The sequence below is a fragment of the Mercenaria mercenaria genome, chromosome 1, assembly GCF_021730395.1.
Source record: "Mercenaria mercenaria strain notata chromosome 1, MADL_Memer_1, whole genome shotgun sequence".
Taxonomy (NCBI): Eukaryota; Metazoa; Mollusca; class Bivalvia; order Venerida; family Veneridae; genus Mercenaria; species Mercenaria mercenaria.
Window position 1 is genome coordinate 63,983,023 of NC_069361.1, and position 18,768 is coordinate 64,001,790.

The 18,768-nt window shown below is 39.1% G+C and overlaps 1 protein-coding gene across 1 annotated transcript in view; it reads right to left on the bottom strand.

Moving 5' to 3' along the window:
- The window catches only part of LOC123535951 (uncharacterized), a 28,182-nt gene extending 10,315 nt beyond the window's left edge, over positions 1-17,867 (bottom strand). The window contains exons 1-3 of the mRNA XM_053550488.1: positions 17,814-17,867; positions 522-1,249; positions 46-99 (exon numbers count right to left, since the gene is read on the bottom strand). Of these exons, the coding sequence (XP_053406463.1) occupies positions 46-99; positions 522-1,212 (745 nt within the window). The 5' untranslated portion in view covers positions 1,213-1,249; positions 17,814-17,867. The remainder of the gene's footprint in view (positions 1-45; positions 100-521; positions 1,250-17,813) is intronic.
- Between the last annotated feature and the right edge of the window lie 901 nt (positions 17,868-18,768).

Genomic DNA, 18,768 nt, shown 5'->3' on the forward strand with positions numbered 1-18,768 from the left:
GTGGGGGCAGGAATAACAATAATATCATAAATTATTAAAACATACCTTGCATATTTTTCAATTTTCTATCAACCATTTTCATTCTTTTATTTGGTTTCCCTGAAAATAAATATTGCATACTGTTTAATTTTCATTCAAAATATACAACTAGATTCGGTTGATTTGAATACGTTCAATTTGAAACACGTTGAACACTCAAATGTCTTCCAGCAAAACTGTTCAAAATGCCTTTTGTACCGATCAATGGAAAAGATTTGTGTGTGCATAAACTTCATGGTACCAGTATATTTTTCAAGAATGGAGTGATTTCTTTATTTATAGTACTGAAAGTTCAGTAACATAGTTGTCAACAAAGCTTAACTGTAAAGTGTACTACATTATCTGTTTTCAAAGTGTTGACTGTTAATTTTTTCATCATTTAAGGTTTCATCAAACTTTCCTTCTTAATATCTTACGCTCATTCAAGCTTTTTCGTAAGACCCTCTGTTGATGTCTTATGTGATGCAGTTATGTGATATTACCTGTTGGTCCTGGTTTAGCCATGCAAGCATTTTGTAGAATGTTTGCACTTTCGCTGGCCTTTGCTTTGGATTCTTTAGTGTCTTCTGATATTTCTTTAATTTTCACTTTCATTTCTGCCATTTCAGTCATATTTTGTGTATTGATTTCCATAAACCATAAGCACAGAGTGTTACCAAGGTCTGGCATGTTTGAGACCTTGGCTGTAGCAATCTTCTCTTTCATAACATTCTCATAATTAGTTCCATTTACAACTTTAGCCAAAGTTAAAGTTGCTATTTCCAAGCGATCCCAGTTCTTCTGAAACATTGAGTCAGTAATGTTTGAAGTTTTTGATACATGTTGTAGACTGTTTCTCACATTTCGAATATCTCTGATGAAAAACTGGACATGGTTCGGAATGTATGATCGAAATAGTTCAAGAATTAAAACAGCTAACAAGGTAATGTCCCACTGCGACTCATCTGCTGGTCCAGAATTGGGATATAGAAGATCATACTGGTCATCTCTCAGTTTACGTCTGCTCTTCAATGATAATATGTCTGGTTTTCTAGATGCAAGGTAAGCATCCAGTGATGTGTATGGTACACCAGGTAGTGTATTGGACTTGGCATTTTGTAAAAACAGTTCTCTGAGAGGTTCTGGGCATATGTTTATCAGGAAACTAACAAGGCGGTAGTATTTGTCAGCCATTTTTCATCTTTTCTTGCATTTAAGTTGATGGAATTTTCTGAAATTGTAAATGTCCAACGTTAATCAAATAAAAAGTCTTCTTTTTTTCTAGCTCACCTAAACCAATGAAAGGGTAAGAATATTAAGTGGTTGGATTCTGACATCCAGTGTCCGTCAGTGTCAGTTTCAACAGTTCTGGGGTTTCGATTTAAAGCTTGTTTGCATTATAAAATGTCCAAAAACTTTACCTTACAACAGTTCCAGATCACAAATTACAGGTAGCTGACGACATATTTCACCAGTATCATGATTTACCTTTGAGCTCTACATTGTCGAAGAATTTCAAGGCCTCAAAAAAAAAAAAATAGATAAAAAAATAAAAAAACAGATTCCTACCTACCTACCCTCTTTTTTGACTTTGAATGGAGACCGAAAACAGAACTTTTTTTCGGCCCAACCAGATCGCCTACAGCCCACATTACTGACCCTTTATAGCAAGAATTACAAACTGAGGTGTATATAAACAGTAGGGGAAACTTCCCATTTGGGTAGTCGGTTACTGGGTTTTTCCCTAATTCTTGGACAGGAAACTTAATACTACATATAGTAACTTGCTTCCCAATCTGGAAGTAAAATCACCCTATTTTTTTACTTGTTTGCTCACCTGAGCAAGAAGTGCTCAAAGGTGAGCTTTTGTGATCGCCCTGTGTCCGTTGTCCATCATCCGTCCGTCCGTCTGTCAACAAGTTGACTGTTAACACTCTAGAGGTTACATTTTTGGCCCAATCTAAATGAAACTTAATCAGAATGTTACCCTCAATAAAATCTTGGACGAATTTGATATTGGGTCATCTGGGGTCAAAAACTAGGTCACCAGGTCAAATCAAAGGGAAAGCTTGCTAACATTCCAGAGGTCACAATTTTGGCTCAATCATAATGAAACTTGGTCAGAATGTTACCCTCAATAAAATCTTGGACGAGTTTGATATTGGGTCATCTATGGTCAAAAACTAGGTCACCAGATCAAATCAAAGGAGAAGCTTGTTAACACTCTAGAGGTCACATTTTTGGCTCAATCTTAATGAAACTTGGTGGTCAGAATGTTACCCATAATAAAAACCTTGGACGAGTTTAATATTGGGTCATCTGGGGTCAAAAGCTAGGTCACCAGGTCAGGTCAAAGGAAAAGCTTGTTAATACTCTAGAGGTCACAATTTTGGTCCAATCTTAACGAAACTTGGTCAGAATGTTACCCTCAATAAAGTCTTGAACGAGGTCGATACTGGGTCATCTGGGATCAAAAACTAGGTCACCAGGTCAAATCAAAGGAAAAGCATGTTAACACTCTAGAGGTTACATTTTTGGCCCAATCTTAATGAAACTTGGTCAGAATGTTACCCTCAATAAAATCTTGGACGAGTTTGACATTGGGTCATCTGGGATCAAAATTTAGGTCACCAGGTCAAATCAAAGGAAAAGCTTGTTGACACTCTAGAGGTCACAATTTTTGCCCAAACTTAATGAAACTTGATCAGAGTGTTATCCTCAATAAAGTCTTGGACGATTGCGATATTGGGTCATCTGGGGTAAAAAAAAAACTAGGTAGAGGCCGCATTTATGACTGTATCTTTATGAAACTTGGTCAGAATGTTAATAGTGATGATCTTAAGGTCCAGTTTGAATCTGGGTCATGTAGGATCAAAAATTAGGTCACCCGGTCAAATAAAAGGAAAAGCTAGTTTACACTTGAGGCCACATTTATGGCTATATCTTAATGAAACTTGGTCAAAATAATAATCTTAATGATCTATAGCTCAAGTTCAAATCTGGGCCATGTCGGGTCAAAAACTAGGTCACCAGGTCAAATCAACAGAAAAGCTAGTTAACACTTTAGAGGCCACATTTTTGACCATATCTTAATGAAACTTGGCCAGAATGTTAATCTTGATGATCTTTAGGTCAGGTTTAAATCTGGGTCAGATGGGGTCAAAAACTAGGTAACTAGGTCATAGTGTGGCAATTGGTCTGCTGGTGCGTCAAGTGTGGTGTGCTGTGTGTTGTGTGCTTGTCACCTTCCGCTTTCAGCCTCCACTGCTGGCTAGCCTTCTGGTGAAAAAGGAGCCGAGTGCGTAAGTCTTCCCTGCCAGTACATAGCCTCTCTGCAGACAAGCCCTTTTGCAGTGCCTCCGAGTTGGCGCCACACGGTAACTGAGCACCTTGCGGTCTCAGGCAGAACGGCAGGGGACTCGGAGGAGGTCTGCCCCCAGACATGTGGCATGCCAGGCCCACCGGTGTGTGGACACGCCCTGATGCCTATGAACAGCCCCCCGCTATGGGACAAATAGCTCCTGTGTTCCCAGGATAGGGTTTTAACTCGGAACTAAGGGTGAGGTAACCCCGAAAGAAACCTAGAGAGTTGAAGACAGAGGTGCTGGGCCATTGGCACTCTCTTAACGAACAACAGCACCATGCAATATCGCTATGTCTACACAGCCATCCGGTATTCAACAACGTGGTGCTGAATCTCTGAGGTCCCTCCAGGGGATCATGCCGGGCTCTGGGCCTCGACAGAGTCCACCCACAGCTACTGGGGGTCCCTCCTTAAATCCACAACAATGCACAGAGAAGAAGGAGGAACATACCAAGGAGAAGAACCAATCCGCATCAACCTTTCAGGCTGATGCATTGGAATGCGGAGGTGTCTTAAACAAGAAAGCTGAACTTGAGCATATCCTCCATGAGAAAGACATAAATGTCTGTTGCATTCAGGAAACTCACCTACAGCCAGAGAAATCCTTCAAAGTCAGAGGATACCAGTATTTCCGCTGTGACAGAATTGGCAGACGAAAAGGAGGCATCATGACATTGATCAGGAACAACATCAGCGCTGTCCAGACCAACACGCATATGGATGACTCCGAGTTCCAAGCTCTGAGCCTCAGAAAGAACGATTTCAGTTTGAAACTTGTGAACATATACTCTCCAAGTGACAAAGCTCTGTTCCTTGATAAAGTTACAACTGATGAAACCAGGTTCATCATTGTAGGAGACTTTAACAGTCACTCACAAAGCTGGGGATATGACCACCTGGATAAACGTGGAGAGAAAGTGGAGACCTGGCAAGATGTTAACAAGCTAAACCTCATCAACAAGCCAGATGATCCCCCAACTTTTTACTCCAGAAGCTGGCGAACAACATCAACCCCTGATCTTGCTTTATGTACTGATGACATACATGGACATGTCAAGCGGGAAGTCAATGAACAACTAGGAGGTAGCGACCATCGCCCAGTCCAACTTACTATGGACCGTATAGCCTCTACTTCACCTAACATACCCAGATGGAACTACAAGAAGGCCAGGTGGACCTTTTACCAAAGTCTGAGTGATGAGCTCTGTAAAGACATCAGAGTGGAAGGTAGAGACATCAACCGGGTTGTCAAAGACTTCAACGCCAGTATACTTAAGGCTGCTTACAGCGCCATTCCAAGGGGAGCAAGAAAGGACTATAAGCCATACGGGAGTGATAAGTTGGAGAATCTACAGGCAAAGTTATCAGAAGCCAGGAGGAAGCAGAAAACAATCCCTCACAAGAAAATAACCTCTCTCTACAGCAAGCCAAGGCCAAATTCCTCAGGCACAAACGGGAAGCACAGAGGAAGAGCTGGAGAAACAAAACAGACGCGCTCACCTAGAGCGAGATGGCCAAAAGCTGTGGAGTTTGACGAGACAGCTGAAAGATGAAGAAACAGGAAGAGGCTCAGTAACTCTGGAAGAGAATGGTGAACTGTTGACGGGTAAACAAGCGGCAAACACTTTTGCCTCTAACTACAAAGATGTTTCCAACATCCCCATCAACAGGGAACGGCAAAGGGAAGCCCGAAGAGAAAAAAGGGAAAGGCAGACAAGCCAAGTGACACCAGAATGCATGAAGCAGGTCCTAAACTGCATGAGCTACAGACAGCTCTTAGGCAGTTGAAGACAAAGAAGTCTCCTGGACCAATGGAGTCACAAATGAAATGCTGACCCATCTAGGCACTAAAGGGCAATTTGCAAACTCCTGGAAATTTACAACTACAGCTGAACACAAGGACTGCTTCCACAGATATGGAGAGAGGCAGTCATGATCCCCATCCACAAGAAAGGGAAGGATCCAAAGAAGGCTGCAAGCTACCGCCCAATCAGCCTAACCAGCTGTGTTGGAAAGACCATGGAGAGAATTGTGAATGCACGCCTGAAGTGGTACATGGAGACTAACAACCTATTTGCAACGCAACAAGCTGGCTTCAGACAATTCCGCTCCACTGAAGACCAGACCACTTATCTATCGCAAGAGATAGAGGACGCCTTCCAAGAGCAGAAAGACGTGCTTACAGCATGGATTGATCTGCAGAGGGCGTTTGACAAAGTCTGGACTGATGGACTCCTCGTCAAGCTGATGAGGACTGGAGTAGGAGGTCACATGCTGAGGTGGATTAAGTCATACCTCCACAACAGGAGAGCAAGAGTCAGTTTAGAACATGCCAGCAGTAGGAAGTTCCTGTTGCGTCATGGTGTCCCACAAGGCGGAGTCTTATCCCCTACACTCTTCTTGCTTTTCATCAATGATCTGGTGTCTGAACTACCGAAAGGAGTTAAGGCTGCTCTCCCACGCTGACGACCTGGTGTTATGGTGTAAGGAAGAACATGCCACTACAGCCACATACAGGATGCAAGAAGCCATCAACAAGCTTCAGCTTGGGCTGAAGATTGGTGTGTATCGATCAATACAGAGAAATCGTCCACCACACTATTCTCCCTGTCGTCAAAGCAGAGGGCGGGTAAAATCAAGAAATACTTCGCTGATTGAAGCAGACGAGGCAAAATAAACCCTTTGGGGTGACCTTTGACAAACGGCTAACCTGGAAGCCCCACATTAGTCAAGCAGAAGGGAGGCCCGTAGAAAGCTTGCCATGATGCGCAAACTTGCTGGAACAACGTGGGGAGCAAATGAGCAAATACTCAAGACAGTATATCAGGGAACAGTGAGACCCCATTTAGAGTATAGCTCAACTGCCTGGTCCACTACTGCCAAAACTAACCAACAGGCTTTAGACAAGTTTCCCGAACCAAGCATTGCGGATCATGACAGTGCTACAAAGTCTACACCAATCTCCTTCATGGAGAAGCTAACAGGCACACAGCCGTTACAAGACAGAAGACAGGCAAAGGTTCTGCTTCAAGCAGAGAAGTTCAGGTTTTTTCAAGACCATCTCATGAAAGCCAAGCTAGATGGCTACACAAAGAATCGGCTCAAACGTAGCAGCTTCGTACATGAGGGAAAGAAACTCAACCGAGAGTTCAAAACTGAGCTGAGCGTACCAACGACTCCCCTAGGTAGTGAAGACATCATAAACCCACTAGTGAATGATCTGTCCTCAGTGACTGTGAGACTTGCTGTTCCTCGTCTTGACCGCGGGAAGCAAGAGGATGAATGCATACGGAAGAGCCTCACACTTGCTATGATCAATGAAGACTATCCTCCGGAATTATGGACTCATGTCTATACAGACGGATCAGCCACATGCGCCGTCAAAGACGGAGGAGCAGAGTTTTCATTCAATACCCATCTGGCAAGAGAGAAACACTACATGCAGCCACAGGAAAACACTGCAGCAACTACAAGGCAGAGACTGAAGCACTCATGAAGGCCGTCTCAATGGTTGAAGACTCGGCAGAAGAAAGCTCCTCAGTCGTCTTTTTCACAGATGCACTGTCTGTCATGGAAGCTCTGATCAACAATAAAGCTCCGCCATCTAGCCAGGAGAATGCAGAGCCTGAGTATAACCTGCAAAGTAGCACTTCACTGGATTCCCAAACCCATTGTGGACTTGCAGGCAATGAAGAGGCAGACAAAATGGCTAAGCTAGGATCTCAGTCAGAACAACCAACAGAACCTGTGAGTTACAAGGAGAAAGTCACCAACATCAAGGCACTAACGAGACCAAGGATGGAGGAAGATCCTTTTCATCTCCTTGATCGGTCTGAACAAGTGATGATGGTCAGGCTCCGCTCAGGGTACAACAAGCTCAATGCTCACATGTACAAGAAATACAGACTGACATCATCGCGAACTTGTCCATGTGGTGAAGAAGATCAGACTGCGGAGCATATAATTCAGAGATGTAAAAGGCACGACCAGGAGCGAGCTGCGACTTGGTCGATAGATACCTCAATCCACCAGAAACTGTATGGAGGCATTGAGGATCTTCGGCAAACCACAAGTTTCATCGAGGCTACTGGTCTGACAGTGTAGATGCGAACGACAAGAAGAAGAAGAAGGTCATATGAAATGAAAAGCTTGTTAACACTCTAGAGGCCACATTTATGACTGTATCTTCATGAAACTTAGTCAGAATGTTAAACTTGATGATCTTTAGGTAAAATCCGAATCTGGGTCATGTCAGGTCAAAAACTAGGTCACCAGGTCAAATCAAAGGAATAGCTAGTTAACACTTTAGAGGCCACATTTATGACCATATCTTATGAAACTTGGTCAGAATGTTAATCTTGCTGATCTTTAGGTCAATAGGTCAGGTGAGCGATACAGGGCCTTCATGGCCCTCTTGTTTCATTCAACTTAAATAAAATACACCGTTGTAACCATGAGAAATATATCTAAATTTCTGCTGTTCAGATATTTTAGTTACCCTTATAAAAATTATATTCAACTTTGAAATTATTTCATTTCAAAATTTCTTGAATTGAAAATTTAACTTCTCAATCAGGAAGCTCATTAGATCTATATAGATTTATATTGAATTGCTTGTCTTTCATAGAGTACTTAACGTGCACAAAAAGTACTAATAAAACACTTATAAACATTGCCCTGCTTGATGACTGCTAAAACAAATTAACATTTCCAAATCCTTCAACACTATTTTGTGAAAAATGGCAGTTTATACTCCTACAAATGCAGTTTTTGTTTTAAATGTTATGTTGCATAATATCATACTGGCCCAAAATTTTAGGCCTGAAAAATTCTTTGTTTCCAGTAACATGCTAAAAAATTAGGGTAGGTAGGTCGCAATATTTTTTTTTTATTTTTTAGCTTGCCTGTCACATAGTGACAGGGTTGGCATTTGTGATCACATTTTGTCCGTCGTCCAGATGTCTGTCATTGGTCTGTTTACAATTTCCTTGTAAACACCCAGAGACCACATTTTGCAATCAATTTTAATCAGACTTGCACACAATTTGTATTGGCATAATAGCTTGGATCCTTTCGAAAACTGACTAGATCCCATCATGGGTTCCAGTCATGGCCACTTAAAGGGCCAAAATTTGCTGTTTTGAACAGGATAGAGACCACATTTTGTAATCAACTTTAATCAAACTTGGACAAAACTTGTATTGGCATAACTTCTTGGCTCCTTTCGAAAAATGGTCAGTTCCCATCATGGTTTCGAGGGTTATAGCCCTCTAAAAGGCAAAAATTTGCTATTTTTGGCTTGTAAACATGATAGAGACCAGATTTTGCAATCAACTTTAATCAGACTTGCACACAAATTCAAAATGCTTATAATTCAAAAAGTGTTTGAAATAGAATGAGCAAACCTCACATATAATATTATCCCCCATTACCCAGTAAAAGCAGTTTTCTCATTGATTTTATAACATGACTGAAAATGCTTATAATTCAAAAAGTCTCTTAGCAAAAATCACCAAACCGCATAATTATTAATCAGCCAAATCAGGTCATTTATGCGGGCTGTAGGAAAAAAAAATGGTGTTTATAGCAGTTTTGAGTTTGAAGTCGAAGGTCAAGGCCATATATACACTCAGCAGAAGTTCTAACTCCACACCTACAATTTTGGATATATCTCGTTAACCTTTGGACATATTGCAACAAAATTTGGACACTATATAGCTCAAATATTTAACAAAAGTAATTCATGAAACATTTGAGTAAAATGGCAAATTCAATGAAGCGTGAATAATTTGAACAGTACAACCCCCAAAATGAAAAGTCACACAATCCGAGTTCTTAGTATCTCGTGTGCACTCCTACAGCATTAATACCGGCTGTTCACCTGGAACGTATGAATCGAATAAATGGTTGGATAGGCCCCTGTGGAATAGCATTCTATGTTCTTACAACAGCATTTTGTAGTTCATAGAGATTGCGAGGAACAGGTCACAGACTCCTGACTTCAAATCACTTGCCCCTCATCGATGTGGGTTCGAGCCTCACTCGGGGCGTTGAATTCTTCATGTGAGGAAGCCATCCAGCTGGCTTACAGAAGGTCGGTGGTTCTACCCAGTTGCCCGCTCGTGATGAAATAATGCACGGAGGGGCATCTGGGGTCTTCCTCCACCATCAAAGCGGGAAAGTCGCCATATGACCTAAAATGTGTCGGTGCAATGTTAAACCCAACCCCCCCCCCCCCCCCCCTCACCAGACTCCTGACTCTTCCCCCAAGTTCATCCCACAGGTGTTCAATGGGGTTCGAGTCAGGAGACTTTGAACACCACGGTAGCACACGAATGTTGTTTTCGTTTCACCTAGTTTTCGAATATTATTTCATATAAAACATGTTGTTTAAGCGTGTACCTTTCGGTTTGATATGCCACTCTGGACCATTTCGACTGTGCACCCTCTCTCATCTAGCGTCATCCAGTGTATACTTGTGGAAACAGGAAACTTTTATGATTTTCACTGTGTACTGATCAAACAGATTTCACATACACATATTTTGGACCGTGAAGAGCGACCGGTAGATATTTAAACATGAAAAGCACGTAATGCACGTGCACAGTGGAAATCGATAAAAGAGAGGGTATTTACTTAAGGTTTAGGAGTATATCACCAAAACACAGAAATATTTTATAAACGAATAACGTCGTTACCAATATTTTACTTAACCATTACATGTTCTGCCGTACTGTCCCGTACTGAAAATATTCTGAAAAAGTTGTCCCCCTTTGAAAATGAATGCCATTTGTAAAGAAATAAAAATAAACAATTGCTGAAAACTGTGTTCCACTTAGTTATGTGAAATTTCAACACTCGCATGCTATTGCAAATGAATCAAAACAAACATGTGTAACAGTTCTTTAAAAATGGTGATTTTTTTAAGGCGTCTGACTGCCCGGAAGTGGGGCCCCTTTAGGCAGTCCTTTTTTTCGGAATTCAATGTTTATATTAGTATACTGACACTTGTTTTGTTGTTTTTGTAATGATAGCGTGTATATTACTCTACAAAACAAGTGGCAGTATACTGATATAAGCACTGAATTCCAAAAAAGGACTGTCTAAATAGGCCCCACTTCCAGACAGTCAAGCGCTTTTAAAAACTCACCATTTTCAAGGAACTGTTACACATGTTTGTTTTGATGCATTTGTAATAGCGTGGGAGTGTTGAAATTTCACATAACTAGGTGGAACACAGTTTTCAGCAATTGTTTATTTTTATTATCCCCCGAAGAAAGTCGGAGGGATATAGTTTTGGCGTTGTCCGTCCGTCCGTCTTTCCGTCTGTCCGTCCGTCCTTCCGTCTTTCCGTCCGTCCGTCCGTCCGTCCGGAGCCATATCTAGGAAATGGTTGGGAATATTTATTTAAAACTTCATATACATGTTCACCACAATGAGTTCTTGCGGCCCGTCAAGTTTCAGTCAGATTGCCCAAGTAACACCAGAGTTATGGCCCTTAGAAGTTTCTAGTGTTAACTATATAGGGTACTATAAATATGGCAATTTCTGCATCATAACTTTTGATATATTTGACCTAGAACTATGAAACTTAAACAGAATTTAGATCACCATAATGTGGTTGTGTACACACAATTTCATTTGGATTTATTTGTAAATTAAGAGTTATTGCCCTTTAATTGTATAAAAATCCACAAAATTTGTACATAACAAACTTACCATTTTGTAGAATTTCATTAAATTTCTTTCATTCTTTTCCATGAACATTTATTGTAAACATGTGAAGTTGTGTACCCACACCTGGTCGCCCCCTTACCTTGATCACAACACCTCCCCCACCTATCCCCCTAACACCCCCCCCACCAACACAAAAAAAAAAAAAAAAAAAAAAAAAATTCATTCCTTATTTTAGATTTTTTTCAAACAAACTTCATATACATGTTCACCACTATGAGGTTATGGGGCCCATCAAGTTTCAGACAGATTGCCCAAGTAACACCAGGGTTATGGCCCTTAGAAGTTTCTAGTGTTAACTATATAGGGTACTATAGATCTATAGATATGCCAATTTCTGCATCATAACTTTTGATATATTTGACCTAGAACTATGAAACTTTAATAGAATTTAGAGCACTATAATATGGTTGTGCACAGACAATTTTGTACGGATTTCTTTTTGTAACTTCAGAGTTATAGCCCTTTAATTGTCTAAAAATCCACATATTTGTACATAACAAACTTGCCATTTGGCAGAATTTCATTAAATTTCTTTCATTCTTTTCTGTGAACATTTATTATAAACATGTGAAGTTGCGCCACCCACACCTGGTCACCCACTTGCCTTGGTCACACCCCCTCCCCCTCCCAACCCCCACTCCCCCCCACTCCCAATTTTTTTTTTTTTTTCATTTATTTTAGATTTTTTTCAAACCTTCCAAGTTGTACTATTCCCCCACCTCACTTCTCCACCCAGTCATGCCCACCACTGATCATGCATCCTCTGCCCGCCCCCCCCCCCCCCCCAACCCCCACTCCAACTTCACCCTTTTACCTTTTTTTTTTTTCATTTTTAATTTTCAATCAATATTTATAATCAGCATGTGAAATTTTGTTTCCTCTCCCATTCCCCTGCACCCCCACCCCCTAAAAAAATAAATATATACATATATCTATATATAGATATATATATTTCCATCCTTTTTTTTTTTTTTTTTTAATGTTCAATCCTTCAACATGTTAAGTTGTGACTGCACAAACCTTGCCCTCAGCCATGTTCAAGATATCTTATCTGTGTTCTCTTAAGGACATCTGATCTTTTAAGTTCAAATGTACATGTAAAACAGCAACACCTGGTGCCAAACCACTCAAAGACAATATTTCATTCCAGTTAAACTTTAGGCTCACATTTCAATTAACTGCATTTAATTTTAAAAGCTAAGCTTATTACAGTAAGCATATCCCATTCAAAATAAATTCTTTAGTCCGGATCAAAGTATCATACATTTATTGTGTACTCTTTAATTAAACATTTGTTTTCTGTTAAATTGATTTTGACTAATGAAATTATTTGCTTCTTATTAACATCCTTAACTTTTTGCCGGATATATCTTTTTGCCATTCCTCACCACAAACCCTTTCGGCGGGGGATACCAATTCATCGAATTTGCTTGTTTCTTTACATATGGCATTCATTTTCAAAGGGGGACAACTTTTTCAGAATATTTTCAGTACGGGACAGTACGGCAGAACATGTAATGGTCGGGTAAAATATTGGTAACGATGTTGTTCATTTATAAAATATTTCTGTGTTTTGGTGATATACACCTAAACCTTAAAATAATATCGTTTATCTGCAGGACGATACGTAGGTACTAAGAATACAACATATAGATATATAACCGACTATAGCAAGAAAAATAATTTCATATTTCAAAAGTGTAGACTTAGAACTTTTGCCAAGTGTATATGTATAAATGCCATTTTGTAGGTCTTGCCACAAGAATTGTCTAACTAAATAGGGTCAAGTTTTTGTATGTAAGCTGGTATCTCTGTATCCGCTAATGGGAAAGGATTGAAACTTCACACACTTGTTCACTGTCATGATATGACATGCATTTGGAAAGGTTCAATAACTCTACTTTGCATTTTACAAAATTATGCCCCTTTTTCATCTTAGCAGTTTTTGGTTAAATTCTTATATGTAAGCTAGTATCTCAGTACCCTCTAATTGGAATGGGTTGAAACTTCACGCACTTGTCCGCTGTCATGAGCTGATAAACACTGTGCAGGTTCCATAACTCTGTTTTGCATTTTTACAAAATTATACCCCTTTTTCGACTGTTATTTTCATTCAATTGACAAGGCTGTTGAATAGTCGAGCGTTGTTGTCCTCTTGTTGATCAGAATGGTTGTCAGCCTCAAAGTCACTGTAAACTTGAACTTTGACCAACTGACCCATAAGGGTCATATACTGATCACAAGCAACTCTATGAAGTTTGAAAACTGTAGGCCAAAGCCTTCTTCAGCTATTGATTGGAAACCGTTTTCAGTCTAAAGGTCACCTTTGACCTTTGACCTTTTACCACAAAAACAATGGGGACTTTCAACTGACAACAGGTGTTCTTCAGTTGTCAGTCAGTTGTACAGTCGGCGAACGATAATAAAAATGGTGCGAAAATATCAGGCGAGTCTAAGAAAGATAGTTTAGGTTGGTCAGTTATCACGGTAAATTAGATAGGCATTCTTATGATACTTGTCAAATAAAAATTAACATTTACTTGAATGGCGAAATAGCTCAGGTGGCTAAGCTGTCGGTTTTCAAATGCAGTGCGAAAAAAAGCACGAAATCGAAACTCACAGGAGGTTTATTTTCTAAGGAAATGTTTTATGTAGCCCTGCTTTATTTTTGTTTTATTTCAGTTTGATTCTCAGTTTGTCTTCTATTTTTTTTATTTTTTCTTACTACATGTATTACCTTTTTTTCTATTTTCTTTTTCTTTTTTTTATATCAATGAAATTTTAATCAATGCAATAATGAAATCGCTCATCAGAAGCTTTTTCAGTGTTCGCCATTTCGAGCTATGGAATGGTATGTTAGTGTATAATGTGGGGGTACTGTACTTACATTACATCGGTATAAATGGATGTTCACGAAAAAACTGTGTAGGCTCTACTACTGTATTATTTTCAAAGACAGTGGAAAATCCGGTATTGTATATATGCGGAAAAAAAGTAAAAAAAAAAAAGTTTACTTCAACCCAGTATCGAACTCCGAACCTCGGCTATTATACCTAGCGGCCTAACGCGTTGTGCTAATACAGTACTTCGTTCATCCAGTCTCAGTTTGAGATACTAATCCATATCGTCGATGCGTGGTTTACCTAAACTGGTAAATAATACAGTCAACTGCGTCTGTTTACAAATATCAAATTATCGTTCGATTACTGTAGAGTTTATGAGAAGAAGTCGTTAAAAGATTAAATCATTTTAGCTCTTATGAAGCCTGAAAGGGAACGAGCAAACCATTCTAACAAAATTAAGAGACATCCATACAAGCTCTATTGGCTCCTCAGTGAAGCAATTGGAGCATGTTTGAGCTATATACAAGTAGTGAAAATGTGACAAGGGACAAGAAGAAGTTGTTTGAAAATTTTTCAATGGCTACTAAAATAGGCCACTCATACCCATTTGCACAACTTTGAGAGAGGTCCATAATAAGATACTACAGTTGTTCCAAACTTTAACAATTGATTGAACTAAAGGTAGATTAATGTTTATAGTAATATTTTGACATTTTAGAAAACTTAGAAAAACAAGTACATCACTTAAGGATTACGAACACCAAAACGTCTTTACAGTAAAACCAAAACATCCTACTAGCGTTTCCCTCCATGACCAGTATCTTGAATCAAACTTTAACAGGTGACTAGTTTAACAGTATGTCAAAGTTTTGAACAGCTGGGCCATGAAGGTTTGTTTTTTGTTGTTTTTTTTTCTATTTTTAGCTGTGGCTCTTCTATAAGGGGTCAAGCAAAACTATTTTATCAGATCAAACAAAAATTAGACATGTCCAAACAAGGATGCTACAGACCAAATTTAGTGGAAGTCCAACTAGTGGTTTAAGGGAAGAAGTTATTTAAAGGTTTTTCTATTTTTACCTCAGGTGACCACTAAAAGGGGTCAAGCAAAACTGTTGGAACAAACTTTGTGAGGTCCATGCCAGGATGTAACAAACCAATATTGGTGTGCTTTGGTCAGCAGTTTCATTTTGATTGCACCATTTGAAGTCCCCAAAAACTGCATAGTAGCTGGGGGACCCCCCCTCCCCCCCCTCTTTAGGCTCTTAAATGCTCAGTAACTCGCCTCAATTCTTTAGAATCCTACACACAGGCCTGCATTATACTGTCTCTTCCCTGTGTCAAAAAGCTTAATAGGTTTTTAGCTCGACTATACGAAGTATAAGGAGAGCTATCCTACTCGCCCCGGCGTCGGCGTCGGCGTCTTTCCGCGTCCCCACCTTGGTTAAAGTTTTGGTGCACTTTCTCTTTTTTCAACTTATCTCTGTAATTACTTGATGGATTTGATTCAAACTTGAAATACTTATTCCTCATCATCATCCACATCATCTGACATAAGGGTCATAACTCTGGCACCAATATTTCATGAATTATTCCCCCTTTTCACTTAGATTTTCAGGTTAAAGTTTTGATGCACTTTCACTCTATCTCTGTTATTACTGAATGGATTTGATTCAAACTTAAAATAGTTGTTCAACATCATCACCCACATCATATGACACAAGGTGCATAACTCTTGCACCATTTTTTCATGAATTATTCCCCCTTTTTACTTAGAATTTCAGGTTAAAGTTTTGGTGCACTTTCACTCTACTCTGTTATTACTCAATGGATTTGATTCAAACTTAAAATAGTTGTTCAGCATCATCACCCACATCATATGACACAAGATGCGTAACTCTGGCACAATTTTTCATGAATTATTCCCCTTTTTACTTGGAATTTCAGGTTAAAGTTTTATGCACTTTCACTCTATCTCTGTTATTACTGAATGGATCTGATTCAAACTTAAACAGTTGTTCAACATCATCACCCACACCATATGACGCAAGGTGCATAACTCTGGCACCAATTTTTCATTAATTATTCCCCCTTTTTACTTAGAATTTTAGGTTAAAGTTTTGATGCACTTTCACTCTGTCTCTGTTATTACTGAATGGATTTGATTCAAACTTGAAATAGTTGTTCAACATCATCACCCACACCATATGACGCAAGGTGCATAACTCTGGCACCAATTTTTCATTAATTATTCCCCCTTTTTACTTAGAATTTTAGGTTAAAGTTTTGATGCACTTTCACTCTGTCTCTGTTATTACTGAATGGATTTGATTCAAACTTAAAATAGTTGTTCAACATCATCACCCACACTATATGACACAAGCTGCATAACTCTGGCACCAATATTTAATGGATTATGCCCCTTTTTGCTTAGGATATACTTATATAGTGTTTTGATACATTTTATCTTTACCTCTCTTATTACTTTAAGTTGATATTTTTGACATAGACTCGGGCTATTGTGCAATATCTTCATCCACAATTGGAGTCATTAAACACTCCAGTGACAGCTCTAGTTTCCTCAGATGTGCCCAGTTTCACTATCCAGCATCGAAATAGTCGAGCGCGCTGTCTCCTATGACAGCTCTTGTTTTTTATGCCCCAAAAGGGAGGCATATACTTTTTGAACCGTCTGTCAGTCTGTCAGTCTGTCTGTCCGCAATTTTTGTGTCTGGTCCATATCTTTGTCATCGATGGATGGATTTTCAAATAACTTGGCATGAATGTGTACCACAGTAAGACGACGTGTCCCGCGCAAGACCCAGGTCCGTAGCTCAAAGGTCAAGGTCACACTTAGACGTTAAAGGATAGTGCATTGATGGGCGTGTCCGGTCCATATCTTTGTCATCGATGGATATATTTTCAAATCACTTGGCACGAATGTGTGCCACAGTAAGACGACGTGTCGCGCGCAAGACCCAGGTCCGTAGCTCAAAGGTCAAGGTCACACTTAGACGTTAAAGGTCATTTTTCATGATAGTGCATTGATGGGCGTGTCCGGTCCATATCTTTGTCATTCATGCATGGATTTTAAAATAACTACGCATGAATGTGTGGCACAGTAAGACGACGTGTCGCGCGCAAGACCCAGCTCCGTAGGTCCTAAACTCTAACATCGGCCATAACTATTCATTCAAAGTGCCATCGGGGGCATGTGTCATCCTATGGAGACAGCTCTTGTTTACATTTTTACTAATGTACATTCTTCATGTTTCTTTCTCTTTAAATTATATTGTTTTTAAAAGTGTCCCATCCTCCACCAAATCTCAAGGTAAAAACAGCCTTTAAATTCTTATGTTGGCTGTATTTTAAAGTTTAGGTGTATTATGCTACTCGCCTACAGTTGGGGATGAAATTGTTCAACATGCTCATTTTATCAAGTTTGGACACTTTTGCATAATTATGTTTGACTCTGAAAATGATTTAAGAAAAGATAAACGTAGAAGAATGTTGATTTTCTCCATTAATTATTTCAAAAGTGTTGCAATGGCTTACTCTCTTTTGCACATCATTTTTGGTAATTTATTTGGTTGTCTTGAAAGATACATATATCAATTAGTTTGTACCTCTTGTCACTTTCACAGCTCCCACAGTTTATCAGTTTTGAGAAAGAGAAACTGTTGTGCTTGAGTTGCTTTAAACAAATAAATGAGATAATTGTAGATATACCGTATGTGCATGAGATGAAAGTAACCCTTTGAAAAATTTAATTTGCTACATTTTACACAGCAAAATTATATATAATAACATGAAATTTTAAATTAAAATGATAAAGATTGATAAAATACACTTACTATTTAGGATAGCATCACTCGTTCAGTTCATCGTGGGACGGCATATCTTATGACATTTTGGACTTTGTTCATGCTACACTTATCTATCAATCTATTTATAGATTGATAGCTTATCTATCAATCTATTTATAGATTGATAGATAAGTGTAGCACGAACAAAGTCCAAAATATCAGGTCATAAAATATGCCGTCCCATGATGAACGAGTGATGCTATCCTAAATGAAATTCCAGAAACAATTGCCCAAAAAATAAACACAAATCTTAATATAAAATGGCTTCTAATGCATAATAGAAAAAGGATGACACTGAAAAGTTAGATGATTTGAGCCGCGCCATGAGAAAACCAACATAGTGCGTTTCTGAGTCTGGTCCATGCTGTTCCCTAACGGTTTCTCTAATTGTAATAGAGTTTGAAAGCAAACATCATTGATCATGACTAGACTGCACGGATGCACAGGCTGGTCTGCATCCATGCTGGTCGCAAAGCCACTATGTTGGTTTTCTCATGGCGTGACTCATTTGTGTCATACGTAATCAAATTTATGGAACATAAAAAGGTGAATATTATTTTTATTATTAATAGTTACATTTTTTTTCAGTACCTGATGCACTATGTTTACTAGGTAAATCTCTGTGATTTTTATGAGAATGGAATACTGTCTGTATGTGAAAAATTAGACTAGCCACTAGACTGATAATAACTATATTTCTATATTTTTCCCTTTTTTGACGAATTCAGTTTCATAGAGACAAAAGCCAGTCTATTTTAGGGATTTTCACACAGGACTGATGTTGAAATTATCAGTCTAGTACAATCCGAAATGCTCTCAGATAGATGATTGGCACCTATGGCTATTAGATTACCCGTAGATAATTTGGTACATCATGCTAGTGGTCAAGTGTTACGCTACTCATCATAAATCTGTTTACCTAACTGATTTTTAATGGAGATAA